Below are 15,139 nucleotides of genomic sequence, written 5' to 3' on the forward strand. Positions count from 1 at the left end.
TGAGTTCAAGCCACATGACCAGAAAAATAAAAAGGAAATTTCCTATTGGTTCAGAATAGAATTCAGTAGAATGGCATTTAGTAGAAACTAAATTTCTAAATTTTTCTGTTGGAGGGTGGGTGGAAATACATGACAGACTTCGGACTAAGAGGTCAAGTCTAGAGACTTTTTTGTTTTGACAAAAAATGTAATTTGTTTGGGTCTTTATTATTGTTATTGTAAAGGTGATGTACAGAGGGGTTACAGTTACATAAGTCAGGTAGTGAGTACATTTCTTTTTGAACAGTGTCACCTCTTCTGGGTCTCTTCTTAAATGGTGAATTAGGACCCATTTCACAGGATTAGTGAGTATCAAATGAGAAAGCATTTGAAACTCTAAGAATATACTAGAACAATACCTGCATACTCCTATTATTGAAGCTCTATTCACAATAGCCAACTGAAAGCAGCCAAGGTAATCAACAACTGATGAATGGATAAAGAAAATATGGAACACTGTATGTCTATAAAAAATGAAATGTTATTTCCAGGGAATTGGGTGGAACTACAGATCATAGTGAGGAAGATAAACCAAGCTCAAGTAGCCAAATATTGTATGTTCTTACTCAATTGTGGAGTATAGAACGCTGATGATGATGGTGGTGGTGGTGGGATGGAATTGTAAAAGGGAGACTGTCTACAGTGGACCATTGGGCAGAGGAAGAATGGGAGAGATGCTAAGGGGAGATGAGGAATGAAAGGTAGTCTATAAATGCACATAAAGGACAGAATGATTCCGAACAAATGCTGAAAAGGGAAAAAGGATAGGAATATGGTAGAGCAAGAGAATTTGTTCAAAAGGCCCTGTGTGGAAGTGTCATAATCAAACTCCCTCATATTACTACTCATTCAAAATTAAAACAATTAAAAGAAACTACAACAATTTTAAAAAGGAGAAACCACTGGTGGCTGACATCTGTAATCCTAGCTACTCAGGAAGTTAAGATCTAGGGATTGTGGTTCAAGGTCAGTGAGACCGGAAAGCTCATGAGACTCTTCAGTAAACTCTTCAGAAAAAACCAGAAGTAACTCTATGGCACAATTGGTAGAGCTCTAGCCTTGAAGAAAAAGGAGCTCAGAGACAGTGCCCAAGTCCTAAGTTCAAGCCCCAGGACACACAGACACACAGACACAGACACACACACCAATGATTTTGACAAATATGGCCAAATCATTTTCACACATTAGCCTTGGTCATCTTTGAGATTTTCTAGAAGACAGGAATCAATATAATTACACTCACCTGTCTATGGATTGAGAGGACAGAGGCTGGCAGGAATTTTGAGGGCTTGGAACTCAAGTCTAGAAGTAACAAAAATGTTGGGGATATGGGTTGTTTCTTTGTGATTTCTTAAAACATCAGCATACTAAACCACTTAAAATTTACAGGCTTAGACATCCCAAAGTCCCACAGTGCTGGCATTGCCTGCAGCACCAGAGCCAACAGAAGAGGCCTCACTTCCCCTTTCAGACTGGGAGCAGCTGCAGTCCTACAGAGTTGGTAACCCAAGTTCATGTCCCTATCTCTCTATCCCAAGCCCTCTAGTCAATTCTTTCCCACAAAACAGGGACAAGAGACATGCCAAGCGGGGAAAAAAAGGCTATAAGGTAGCATGAATCTCAGAAAACAGCACTTTTTAAAATATATTTTTCTGCAGAAATAACTCTATGAGTAGCAGAGGGGATTTTGGAGTTGAAACAAACCCAATTGCCAGTTTGACACATTCTGAGCCAAACTGGCTTTCTGCTTGAATTTAGGCACAATTTGCAATGTTGTTTCTATGAGCAAATGTATTCTGAGTACCAAACAACCAATTTAGATTTGAACTTACAGTGCACAACTCATTTGTAAGTAAAATTGCAGTAATTGTTTTCTTTGGGTATTTTTAGCCAGCCAAGCAAAATGGAAAAGCCAGTATATGGTTCATTTGCATGTAATTAAATGACATGTACAAATCTATAGTGACTAAACTTATTTGCAAAATAAGCATTAATGGTATTGAGACTGGTTCTCAATTCTCTTTTGTTGTGCAGAACTTGATCTGAAATTAATGTATTATGTAGGATAAACAGATTCATCTAACAATTCTAAACTGCCACATTTGTAATCCATGAAATTAACAGCATACAGAATGACCAACATTTTACTGAATGCAAAATCATAAACATTGCTAAGTACTATCCAATTAATTCAATCACCATATGCACTCTAAGAGGTATTACTATACCCAACCTTACCAACGAGCTGGCACACAAATGGCCAAGGCAGTGCATGGACCCCTAGGCATTCTGACACCTGACTCTTATTTGTGATGTCTACATTACACTACTCTTCTAAGACTTCTATTTAGATTTTATAGACTTCAAAAATACTCTTTAAAAGGATTTGCTCTTAGTAAATAATGCCTTACTAAGTAATAATGCAGTTACTAGTTATAACTTTATTCATATGGTAACTGGAAAATGAACACAGAACCTCACACATACTAAGCAAGCCACCCGATGGTCCCAGAACTCTTGGTTTTGAGAAAAGGTCTCACTTTGTCCAGGTTGACCTTCATCTTGAGATCCTCCTGCCTCCCCTTCCCACGTATCTGAGCTTACAGGGGTGAATCTCAGCACCTGACTTAATTTTTCCCCACAATTCTGGCATTTGAAATCAGTGCCACATGCTTGTTAGACAGGCACTCTAAAACTGAGCCACACCCCAATCCTGTTTTTCCAGATTAGTTTTTGGAGTCTAGCTCCCTGCTTAAACATGCACATGACTCTCCTATTTTTCACTTCTTAGAGTTACTAGCTAGGATGATATGTTTTTGCCATTACACCCAGCTTCTCCCAGTGAGCTCAGACTTTTCTGCCTAGGCTGTCCTGGAACCCAGATCTTCTGAATCTCAGCCTCCCATGTAGCTAGGATGACACCCAGGCTAGCCTTGAAACACAATCCTTCCAAGGAGGGAAGTGACACGTATAAGTCACCAGCTCCTGGTTTAGAAAAATTTAGTATAGGTTGAAACCTAAGGCCAGACTCATTTTTATTTTGAAACTTTGATATAAAGTAACACAGGTCAAGAACAGTCATCCCAGCCTATGTGTATCTTCATTGCACAAAGAAAAAAAAGCAAAAAAAAAAAAAAAAGAAAGAAAGAAAGAAAAAGAGGCTGGGAATGTGGCTTAGTGGTAGAGTGCTTGCCTAGCACTGGGTTCAATTCCTCAGTACCACATATACAGAAAAAGCCAGAAGTGGCATTGTGGCTCAAGTGTAGAGTGCTAGCCTTGATCACAGAGAGGCTCAGGGACAGTGCCCAGGCCCTGAGTTCAAGCCCCAGGATTGGCAAAAAAGAAAAAAGAAAGAAAGAAGGAAAGAGGGGGGGGGAGGGAGGAAGGAAGGAAGGAAGGAAGGAAGGAATTGTATCATTCATAAGGAAATGGAAAAACTTGGGAAAAATTCTAAGAGGGAAGGGTGGGGCAAAGGAGAGAAGAATGAAGAGGAAGGAAGGAGAACTCAACACGAATTCATTGCATATACCACAGATTTGAGAAATATAAGGGAAGAGATTGGTCAAAGGGGGATAAAGATATTGAAGTGGTAACACAGATCAAAACGCATTTGTATACATAAAATGCTTTTTGCTAAATGGCAAAAAAAATCAATACATAACCTAAAAATTAAGAAGAGTGAGGGAAGGAGTAGGTTGGGAGGGGTAGGTGAGAATGTTGAAAGGGGTAACACTGATCAAGATGCACTGTATTCACAAACTGTTCTGGTGAATGGCATCTCCTTTCTACAACTACTTAAAGATAATTTTTAATAAAGGGGGGAAGCACAAAAACAGTGGGACAGAGGGTGAACTAATGTATCAGTGATACTCACTAGACACTATATTAGAAATGAACTATACAACTTGAGGGGGAGGAGGGTTGGGTGGGGGAAGACTGAGGGAAAATGAGGGAGGGGTAACACTGTTCAGAGACAAGAGGTTTTTCTTTGTTGTTCTTGTTTTTAATGTACTATGTGATTTCTTTGCGTGTGCTTTTTTCCTATGGTTTGTCCCCTGTTGTCACTGTATTTGATTTTGGTGCCTGGATATTGTATATACATTTATTTGAATTAAGGAAGGGAAGGGGAACAACAAAATAGTGAGACAAAGGACAACTGGCAAACCAATGCAACAGCGATACAATATGTTGGAAATTAACTTTACAACTTGTGGAGGGGTGGGGGAAGGTTGGGGGAGAGGGAAAGTGGGAAAAAAGAGGGAGGGGGTAACAAGTTCAACACTACCTTAAGTATGTAACTGTAACCCCTCTGTACATCACCTTGACAATGAAATTAAATTTTTTTAAAAATGTACTCATCAAGTCATTATGTAAATGAACTTTACAACTTTGATGGGGGGGGGAGGATTGGATGGGGGGAGGATAGGAAGGGATGGGAAGGGGAAACAAAGGAGGAGGCTACAATGCTTGATAAGAAATGTACTCATTACCTTGCCCATGTAATTGTAACCCCTCTGTATTTTCGCAATAAAAAAAAAATGTACTCATTACCTGACATGCCACTGTAACTCGGCTGTACATCACCTTTACAATTTTAATTTTAAAAAGTCTTTTAAAAAATCCAAAACATCCCAAAAAGAAAAAAAGATAAGAAGGTGGAAAAGTTACTAACTTCATCTGAATACCTAACTATCAGCATTATTCGGAAACAGCCTGCTTCCAGAGAGGTAGAAGGACCAGAGAGGTTGAAACTCACCTGTACTACTACCTGGGTGAACACTTCACATTTCACCTTTTAACTCACCAGGATAATCCTTGTTTTGCCAGGCTGCTGTGAAACTCATTATCAAGTTATTAAACAATGTCTTCAAGTCAGTGTCTGTTACTTAATTCCAGCCAACAAAATGGAGGTTTCGAATGTCCACCTTCAGAAGGTGTAAGATTTGAGCAAGTATGTGAGTTGGCCTTGAGAAAAGTATGTGGCTTCCCACACTGCTGGGCCATACATAGTCAAGTTCTGGAGCAGGGAGATGAGGATGACTTTCAGGTCCTCTGGACTTTGAGTGTTCAGGTTCTTCAGAGTACTCAGGTTTCTAGTCTATGAACCTAGTCTGAACCCCATTCCACCATCTGAGCAAAAGTGGGAGAGTGCATACTTCAAACTACCCTCAACTACCAACAGGTAGTTACCAATTTCCAGTACTTACCACCTCTCCAAGCAATGATTCCATCTCCATCTCCCTCCTCTGACTCAAGAGAATAAAGAGAAGAAACATCAACGACCAGCTCAGCTTCACTATAGTACAAGACACCTATGAGTTATAGAATGTGATCAGTTTGCCTTCCACTTAAATTTTCTTTTCTTGTTTTGTTTGCTTGCTCAACTAGTACTCTACCACTTACACTACACCTGCAGGCCTGGCTTTTTGCTTATTTTGGAGCTAGAAAAGAACCAAAGTCCTCCAACTCTGAGCCTAAAACATCACTAGGTTTACAAGTATTAAGCCACCAATACACAGCTTCAATTTCATTTAAAATTTCTTTTAGGACATGTTGACATTGTCCAGACGATTTTGGAAGAAGCTGCAAATTCTACAATGTACAATGATTAATGTTGTGAGTTCTACAAAAAATAGTTAGAAGACCTTAGCAGTCTCAAAACCAGTAGGAACAAAAATATGGGAATCCCAGACTTATAAGAAAAGTTGCCCTGACTTCTTCCCAGATTCAAACACCTGCAAATGTGCAAGCTCAAATAAAATTAAAACATTGAAGTCAAATGAGAAAAAAATTCTAAATAGCAAAACAAGTGAATGGGGCCAGAGGGTAGAAGAAAGTTCTTTGGACTCCTCCTGTCTCCCAGTAACATAAAAGGGTGCTGTGGAATGAAGATGGCTTCCAAGCAACCCCTTACTGTATAGATGAGAATCTTGAATCTTAGATCTCTGGACTTGGTTCATTTCTCTATGAGTTGTCGGCTTGGATCTTATTTTTGATGTAACCAGCCTATTAAGACAACACTTGAGAGCTAGAACTATGACGTATTTGTTTTTCTCATCCCATACCCAGTTGAGCTCACAATATAACAAGTTCTTCCAACTTGAAGAAAACAATGATATGGCTGTCCATGTTAAAGTCTTGAACTATTCTCGATAATAAAAGTGCTAGCCCTAGCCCTAGGCAGGAACTTTTCTTGGATAGAGGTACTTTCTCTTTAAATAACACTTAACCTTTGAAGCTCTTCTTTGGTTTCAGGTAAATCAGTAGTGACAAGAAACTGACATAAATTAGCCAAAGCCACCCAGCCCCTCTTCGGTGACCTAAATACTTTGCTCACTATCATCTCCTAAATTTTCCACCCGGGGCATTTCAACCCACTATTTTTTTAATATGCGATATATGAAGTGAACTTCAAAACTGAGTATACAGACATATACACATCTACTTATAACTAATGTTTATCATATAAATATGCATATTTTGCCAATAAAAGATCCTTACCCAAGCAGAATTATTCTCAATGTTTGCTCTTTAACCTTTTCTGGTTGTCCTTATTATCTTTGTACTCCCCATGGGGTAACTCCTTATTATAATAGCATTTTGGTTACAGAGGTATTCCACGTAGCCAAAGCCAGAGCTAGAGCACACCTAGGATATGAAGATGCTTCCAAGACTTAGAAAGGAACTCAGCAATAATCCACCAAGTGGAATCTTCCAGTCACTGGAGGAAGCCGGAAAACAGGGTCTACTCCAGGACATGCCCTTGACTTGAGCACATGACAGTCTTGGGATGACTTATGATTTTGTACTAGACTACAGCCCTGAGAACTCCAGAAACAAGAAGAAAGTAGGATATCACTTTCAGTAGATGAATACTAAGTTACTTAGTTTTACTTCAGTATTATCTAACAGAGGCCACTCTGCAAAGGACAATTGCAAAATATAAAAGCAATGATGTTTGTCAAAGTTGGAGCATCAATCTGAACTGAGAGCCAAGAACAAATAATCTCATGTCCTGAAAAACTTTTTTACCCTGATTCAATGATGCAAGGGCTTGTTCAGAATTTTTTCTAATTTGATATAGCTCATAATGCCTTTCATGTTTTCCAAGTTCTATCATTGATAAATGGAGATGGAAAATACCTCATACTTACACCTTGCTGATGTGATTTAATGGGTATATACAGCATCCTGCCCATGGGCTGGACATGTTACATTCTTATTCAACTTATTAAACTGTGCCTTATGTCTAGTAGATGTTTACTAGTATCACGTGTTCAAATGTCTGTACCATTTGATCAAACACTTTTACTTTGATAAGATGCTTTGTTAGCAAGAAAGGGTGCCAATAACAGGTTCATAATTAGAAACAGCTTTTACAAAATCAAAAGGTGATTTCTTATTAGAACAATGCCACACATTTTAATACACCTTCACCAGAAATGCATACCAAAGATCGATAATAGTCATAAAAAAGAAAAAAGCAAGATGACAGTAGACATGATATATTACACCTCCAAGGAGCTTAGATCCAGACTAACAAGAAATAAACACACCCGATAGACCTCTCATATGTATGTACAGCTTATATAAGCAACGATCTATAAGACACATTGGAAAGGGAGGGGAGAAGAGAGAGAGAGAGAAATAGAGAAAGAGAGAAATAGAGAGAGAGAGAAATAGAGAGAGGGGGGAACATATATATGTGTAAATGTTTTTCTTAGAAACATATTATGGGGTGACTCTTCATTTTATTCAGCTCAAAATAAATGCTTTACCTAAAACTATCAATGCCTAACACGATACATTAGAAAGACTGTAAGTTTACATTTTCCTAGAAGTTGTCAATTCGAAGTATAACGTGTTCTGCTTTTCTTTTAAGTGTAGAATCCACACACACACACACACACACACACACACACACACACACACACACACACAAGTTGTTACAGCATTGCTGCTGAGTTGCAACCTGTTACCACAAAGCTCCACACAGCCCTATTTACGTTAGAGTGGAGGTGGGCGTGGGTGATGACGGGATGATCAGTGCTTCCAAACTCTTCTAATACTTACACATGGGAAGTCTAAAGACCTTAACATACTTAGGACATAAGCCAGGGTTCTCCCCACTGATAAAGTGCTAGCTGCAAAGTCCCCATGGGCAGACTGTCAACACTGACAACTGCCATCATTCCAGCTTCCCTGCCACACACGGTCTCATTGGACACGACAGTTCTCGTTGCCTTGGAGCTTGGACTGAGCCTCTGGGATGGGAGCAAGGCAGTCCCACTTGGCTCTCTGGCCCTCTCCAGGGCTGTCTTTCAAACTTCTCTCAGGAAGACTGTTGATTGAGAGACACTTCATGGTGGGTTCTTGAGGGCTGGTGCCTGAATCCCTTGGGTGATGATGAGCAACCTTCACCTGCAACACATACATCTTTTGTTAGAGGCTTAAATCACATTTACTTCCCCAGCTTGAAAAATGGAGCCCTGTGTGGGGAGGTAAGTTCTTCTGCAGGCGGTTATACAACAGCAATATTTTCTCCTCTGAAAACAAGCCTCACATAACAAAAAATTAGAAGGATGTTGGATATGACACATAACAAACTGCCAAACTTTCTCTGACACCACTAATGGCCAGACTTGCTTGCCAGGTGAGTGTGGAAGATGCTCTACAGAAAGATTTATGTTTTCTTTCCTAGTGCATCCCTGATGCCCACAAAAGGCTTGACTTCATAGTAAGTATTCAAGAGTCACAAGTAAGCACCAAAAACTTACCTGTACATGTTCTAACCAAACCCTGACTGTCGTTCAGAATGAGTATGAGCCAAATGAACTATTCTACCTGGGTAGTTTTATTTATAGCATGTACAACTAGGATCTGCTCCTGATATAAAGGTATTTTATGTAATCATCCTCCTTATACTTTTCTTGTTGTATTCATGTCCCATTTAGACTAGAGTAGAAGGGCAGCTATCTAATGATAAAGTTCAGCAGGCACCCCCTCTTTGATGTCCTATTTTTTAGGAGAAAGGAGTTACCTCAGAAAATATGAAACTTTAAGAAACTGACGAGAGAGAGAGTTCTCAAGATGGCGACGGGGCAGTAGGGAAACGCCACAGCTCTCTCCAACCAAAAAGAGAGTTCGAGTTCCAACCTTTAATCTCCCCAAGAGACCGACAACAACAAAAAGACGAACACTCAGAGAAAAACCAGAGGTGGAAAATAACAAAAAAAGAAAGAGAGGAAAAGAAGAATTTCAGAACAGAGAAGAGCGAAGACCCCTCCCCCAACCTTTACTGGCCGCGCGGCAGTGCGCCAAGCCGCCGGCCAGCCGGCCCGGCGGGGGCTGCCGGAGCCCCAGAGACACAGGGGGCTGCTTGCAGATCACCAGGTACCGGATTGCAGAACAGCGGATCGCCAGGAACAGAGAAACCTACCAGCCGGGAGTCTCCAGGAGGATCCCACCCCACCCATCACTCTCCACCGGAGCGGAGAGGCTCCATCCCGCCAAAGCCGCCCGGCACCAGCAGCGCCACAAAGGGACCTGTCGCGATCGCAACGACCCGGCGGGGGGCCGCCCAACCCAGCCCGCAACCACCCCAACTGAACTCGGACTGCAACAACAACTGACGGACTGCAACAACAACTGACGACCTACAGGGTGAGTACCCATCAGGGGACAGGGAATCCATCAAGGGAGACCAGAGCTGGAGGGAATCCCCAGACCCTGACCTAGACTCCCTACCCCAACACCCGGACCACAGGACCCACTAAAACTGGGAACTGTTCGAGAGCCCCACCAGCCGGTGGAGCACACTCTGCTGGCCAGGCCAGAGCAAGAGCGCCCCGGGAAGGGAGCTTAAATGCTCAAGCCAGGAACAGTGCCCCTGGGTCAAGACTACCAACAGTAGAAGAAATTTGAACTGTGTCCTCCAGGCTGCATAACCAAGGTGGTATACACATTAGCACAGGCCTAACGAGCGCGCTCCAGGCTGGGGCCGGAACCAGGCCAGGGGACCGGCGCCTGAACAAAGCAAAAAGGGTCAGAAGTGGGGCTGTGGCTCAAATGGTAGGGTGCCAGCCCTGAGCTGAAGAGCTGAGGGACAGCACCCAAACCTAGAGTTCAAGCCCACAACCAGCCCAAAACAAACAAAAACACATCAGGAGCCCATAGCAGACTCCAGTATTTGGGAGAGTGCATCCAGAGCATCTGATCTTCCCAAGAGCACCCGCAGGAGCAAACACAAGCAGTCTAGGCTACTCAACCCTTCCAAAGGCGGGAATTGCTACAGCAGAGAGCTGAGAATCCTAAGTGAATAGCAGCTGGAAATAGGCTCCCAACAGAATCCAGATCAGACACAGACTCTCTCTACCAATAGAGAATCAGCAACCAAGCAAAGACAGACACACCAAAACAAGATTGAAGAGCAGTCTCCTGAACCCCCATGCGAAAATCACAGAGAAAAATCACAAGGTTTACCACTACCCAGGACAGCAAGCTCACCTCAAAAGCCAGCAGCCACGCAGGGGAGAGCCCCAGTGGGAGCAAAGCAGGAATGGAAGACAAAAACTACATCCAAGGGTTGCTGGAGGCAATGACTCAAGAAATAAAGCGAGAAATGGATCAGAAATTGAAAGAGCACAAGGATGAACTATCAAAAGATATACAGGATATCAAACAAAAATTGGATGCAAAAATAGAAGCTGCACAAACCTCAGTAAGAAGTGAGATAAACGCCAAATTGGAGGTAATGCATACTGATATCACCTCATTGAGAGGTGAGATCAGTACTCTGAGAACCAACATTGAATCCATAAAGGGATCCATTTCCATCATGCAAACCACAATAGAAGCCACGGTCAACAGAGTGAATGAAATGGAAGGTAGAGTGTCAGATACAGAAGACAGAATACACCAACTGGACCAAAAAGTGACAGATATGGAAAAATCACTCAAATTAAACCAAAGGGAAATTCAAGAGCAAGCAGATAATGCTAAAAAATTTAACCTTCGCATAATCGGAGTGGACGAAGGTGAGGAATTCCAGAGCAAGGGAATGCAACACCTATTTAACAAGATAGTCAATGAAAATTTTCCCCACCTCAAAAACGACCATCTTAACTACATCACAAAAGCTTATCGAACACCCAACAAGCAAGATCCCAGGAGAAACACTTCTAGGCACATAATAGTAACAATGATGGATCTGAATAATAAGGAAACAATCCTGCATGCAGCAAAAATGAAGAAGGAGCTATACTACAACGGGAAAAAAATTAGAATCACTGCAGATCTCTCCACACAAACAATGAATGCAAGAAAAGCCTGGGAAAGCACCATACGAGCCCTGAGAGCCAATAACTGCCAACCCAGACTGATATACCCGGCAAAGCTAGCATTCACATTCGATGGAGAACTGAAAACTTTTAATAGCAAAGAAAAACTAAATGAATACATAAACATTAAGCCAGCATTACAAAGAATTCTAAGAGGGGGGACACAACCTGAAGAAAGCAACCAGGAACTGGGACCTGCCCCAAACAGGCATTACTCAAAGTCTAACTGAGCAAGCACAGGAGGAAAGGAAAGAAGAAAAACTTAGGAAAACGGAATGGCAGGGACAACAATGCATCTCTCTATACTTTCTCTTAATATAAATGGGCTGAATTCGCCAATTAAAAGAAAACGAACTGAGGACTGGATCAGAAAACAAGACCCATCCATCTGTTGCCTTCAGGAGACCCACCTCTCAGCCAAACATACAAACAAACTCAGAGTGAAGGGGTGGAAAAGGATCTACCAATCAAATTCCCCCAATAAGAAAGCAGGTGTAGCTATCCTGATATCTGACAAAATAAACTTTTCATTAAAATCAGTACAGAAAGACAAGGACGGACATTACATATTAATAAAGGGAACAATCCAAGAGGAGGATATAACCATCATCAACTTATATGCCCCAAATATCGGTGCACCCAGATATGTTAAACAAATGCTCTCAAACTTACAGAATAAAATAGATCCCAATACGATAATACTAGGAGACTTTAACACGCCACTCTCACCAAAGGACAGGTCTACCAACCAGAGGATTGGCAAAGAAGCTACCGAATTAAGTGAGGCCATACTTCAAGCGGAATTAACTGACATCTACCGAGTATTTCACCCTAAAACAACACAGTACACATTCTTCTCAGCAGCTCATGGAACTTTCTCCAAAATAGACCATATCATAGTTCATTCAAGGAACTTAAGCAAATACAAAGGGATCGACATAATCCCCTGTATCCTATCTGACCACAGTGGAATCAAGCTAGCTCTCAATAACAAAGCATACCGCAGAAATTTCTCTAATACATGGAAATTGAACAGCACACTCCTTAACAAGGCCTGGGTAACAGAAGAGATCAGAGAAGAAATAAAGCATTTCCTAGAACTCAATGAAAATGAAAACACCTCACAAAGAAACTTGTGGGACACAGCAAAAGCAGTCCTGAGGGGCAAATTTATTGCCCTCAGTGCCCACATCAAGAGAATGGAGACAGACCAAGTAAATAATCTCATGTTGCAACTAAAACAGCTAGAAAAACAAGAAAAAATGGGACCTAAAGCTACTAGACGAAGCCAGATAACCAAATTGAGAGCAGAGATTAACCAATTAGAAAATCAGAAAACCATAACCAAAATAAACCAAACAAAAAGCTGGTTCTTTGAAAAAATAAACAAAATTGATGGCCCGTTGGCAAGATTAATTAAAAAAAGAAGAGAGGAAACCCATACTAATAGGATTAGGGATGCCACGGGAAACATCACAACACGTACCCAAGATATCCAAACAATTCTAACAGACTACTTTCAAAAGCTATACTCTCTAAAGGAAGAAAATCTGGCGGAAATGGATGCATTTTCAGAGAAATACAAGTTACCCAAACTGAGCAAAGAAGAAGTTAACCAATTAAATAAGCCAATATCCTATAATGAGATACAGGAAGTTATCAAAAGTCTTCCAACAAAAAAAAGCCCAGGACCAGATGGATTCACAGCAGAATTCTATAAGACCTTTAAAGAAGAACTAATACCCATACTCCTCAAGCTCTTCAGAGAAACAGAGAAGGAGGGAGCTATCCCAAACTCATTCTACGAAGCCAATATCACACTCATCCCCAAACCAGGCAAAGACCCAACCAAAAAGGAGAATTACAGGCCAATCTCCTTGATGAACACAGATGCAAAGATCCTTAACAAGATTCTAGCTAACAGAATCCAGAAACACATAAAAAAAATAATACACTATGATCAGGTAGGCTTCATCCCAGAGACACAGGGATGGTTTAACATACGTAAGTCAATAAATGTAATCCAGCATATCAACAGAGCCAAGGTCAAGAATCACATGATTATCGCCACAGATGCAGAAAAGGCCTTTGATAAAATTCAACATTCATTCATGCTAAAAGCTCTGGAGAAAATAGGAATAGAAGGAACATTTCTAAAAACAATAAAAGCCATTTATGACAGACCAATAGCCAATATTATACTTAATGGGGAAAAGCTACAACCAATCCTCCTAAAAACAGGAACAAGGCAAGGATGTCCACTGTCTCCACTCCTCTTCAACATAGTCCTAGAACCCTTAGCCAGGGCAATAAGGCAAGAAAAAGACATTAAAGGGATCCGCATAGGGAAAGAAGAAGTGAAACTATCCCTTTTTGCAGACGACATGATACTATACCTCCACGATCCCAAAAACTCCATCCCCAAACTTTTAGAAATCATAAGTCACTTCGGCAAAATAGCAGGATACAAAATAAACCCACAAAAATCAGTTGCCTTCCTATACACTGATAACGCACAGGAAGAGAGGGAAATAAAGGGAGCAACCCCATTCACAATAACCTCCCAAAAAATAAAATATTTAGGAATTAACCTAACCAAAGATGTAAAAGAACTATTTAATGAGAACTATAAAAAGTTAAAGAAAGAAATTGCAGAAGACACTAGGAAATGGAAAGACCTCCCATGCTCCTGGATAGGCCGACTTAATATAGTAAAGATGGTGATACTTCCAAAATTAATATACAAATTCAATGCAATTCCTATTAAAATCCCAATGACGTACATCACTGAAATACAGAAAACAGTCCAAAAATTTATATGGAACAACAAAAGACCTAGAGTAGCCAAAACAATACTAGGGGATAAAGACAATATGGGAGGGCTATCCATGCCGAACTTCAAACTCTACTACAGAGCTATAATCACAAAGACAGCATGGTACTGGCACAAAAACAGACCCGAAGACCAATGGAACAGAATAGAAGATCCAGATATAAATCCACAGGCCTACAGCCAGCTGATATTCGACAAAGGAGCCAAAGACATACAATGGAAGAAACACAGCCTCTTCAACCGCTGGTGCTGGGAAAACTGGGCAGCCACATGCAGAAAACTAAAAGTGGACCCCAGCCTATCACCATGCACCAACATCAACTCAAAATGGATTAAAGACCTTAACATTAAACCTGAATCTCTGAAACTACTGCAGGACAGAGTAGGAGAGACACTTGAACTAATAGGCACAGGAAGGAACTTCCTGAACAGAGTCCCAGGGTCACAACAAGTTGGAGAGAGACTCGACAAATGGGACTACCTTAAAATAAAAAGCTTCTGCACAGCTAAATCTATCGCAACTAAGCTAGAAAGACAACCAACTAATTGGGAAAAAATATTTACCAGCAATATATCAGACAAGGGGTTAACATCCTGTATATACAGGGAACTCAAGAAACTAATCCCTCCCAAACCTAACAAACCAATTACTAAATGGGCAAGGGAACTAAAGAGGGACTTCTCAAATGAAGAAATAAAAATGGCAAAGAAACACATGAGGAAATGTTCATCATCCCTGGTGGTGAAGGAAATGCAAATAAAGACAACCCTGAGATACCACCTTACCCCAGTCAGAATGTCCCACATCCACAAATCAGCCAACGACAAATGCTGGAGGGGATGTGGAGAAAGAGGAACCCTATTACACTGCTGGTGGGAATGTACACTTATACAACCACTTTGGAAAGCAGTCTGGAGGGTCCTTAGA

At 41.0% G+C, this 15,139-nt stretch overlaps 1 protein-coding gene across 1 annotated transcript in view; it reads right to left on the reverse strand.

Moving 5' to 3' along the window:
* Positions 1-7,414: 7,414 nt before the first annotated feature.
* The window catches only part of Cenpf (centromere protein F), a 57,611-nt gene continuing 49,886 nt past the window's right edge, over positions 7,415-15,139 (reverse strand). The window contains exon 19 of the mRNA XM_042681962.1: positions 7,415-8,460. Coding sequence (XP_042537896.1) covers positions 8,257-8,460 — 204 coding nt within the window. The 3' untranslated portion in view covers positions 7,415-8,256. The remainder of the gene's footprint in view (positions 8,461-15,139) is intronic.

Source organism: Dipodomys spectabilis, unplaced genomic scaffold (assembly GCF_019054845.1).
Source record: "Dipodomys spectabilis isolate Male_0828 unplaced genomic scaffold, ASM1905484v1 ptg000069l, whole genome shotgun sequence".
Taxonomy (NCBI): domain Eukaryota; kingdom Metazoa; phylum Chordata; class Mammalia; order Rodentia; family Heteromyidae; genus Dipodomys; species Dipodomys spectabilis.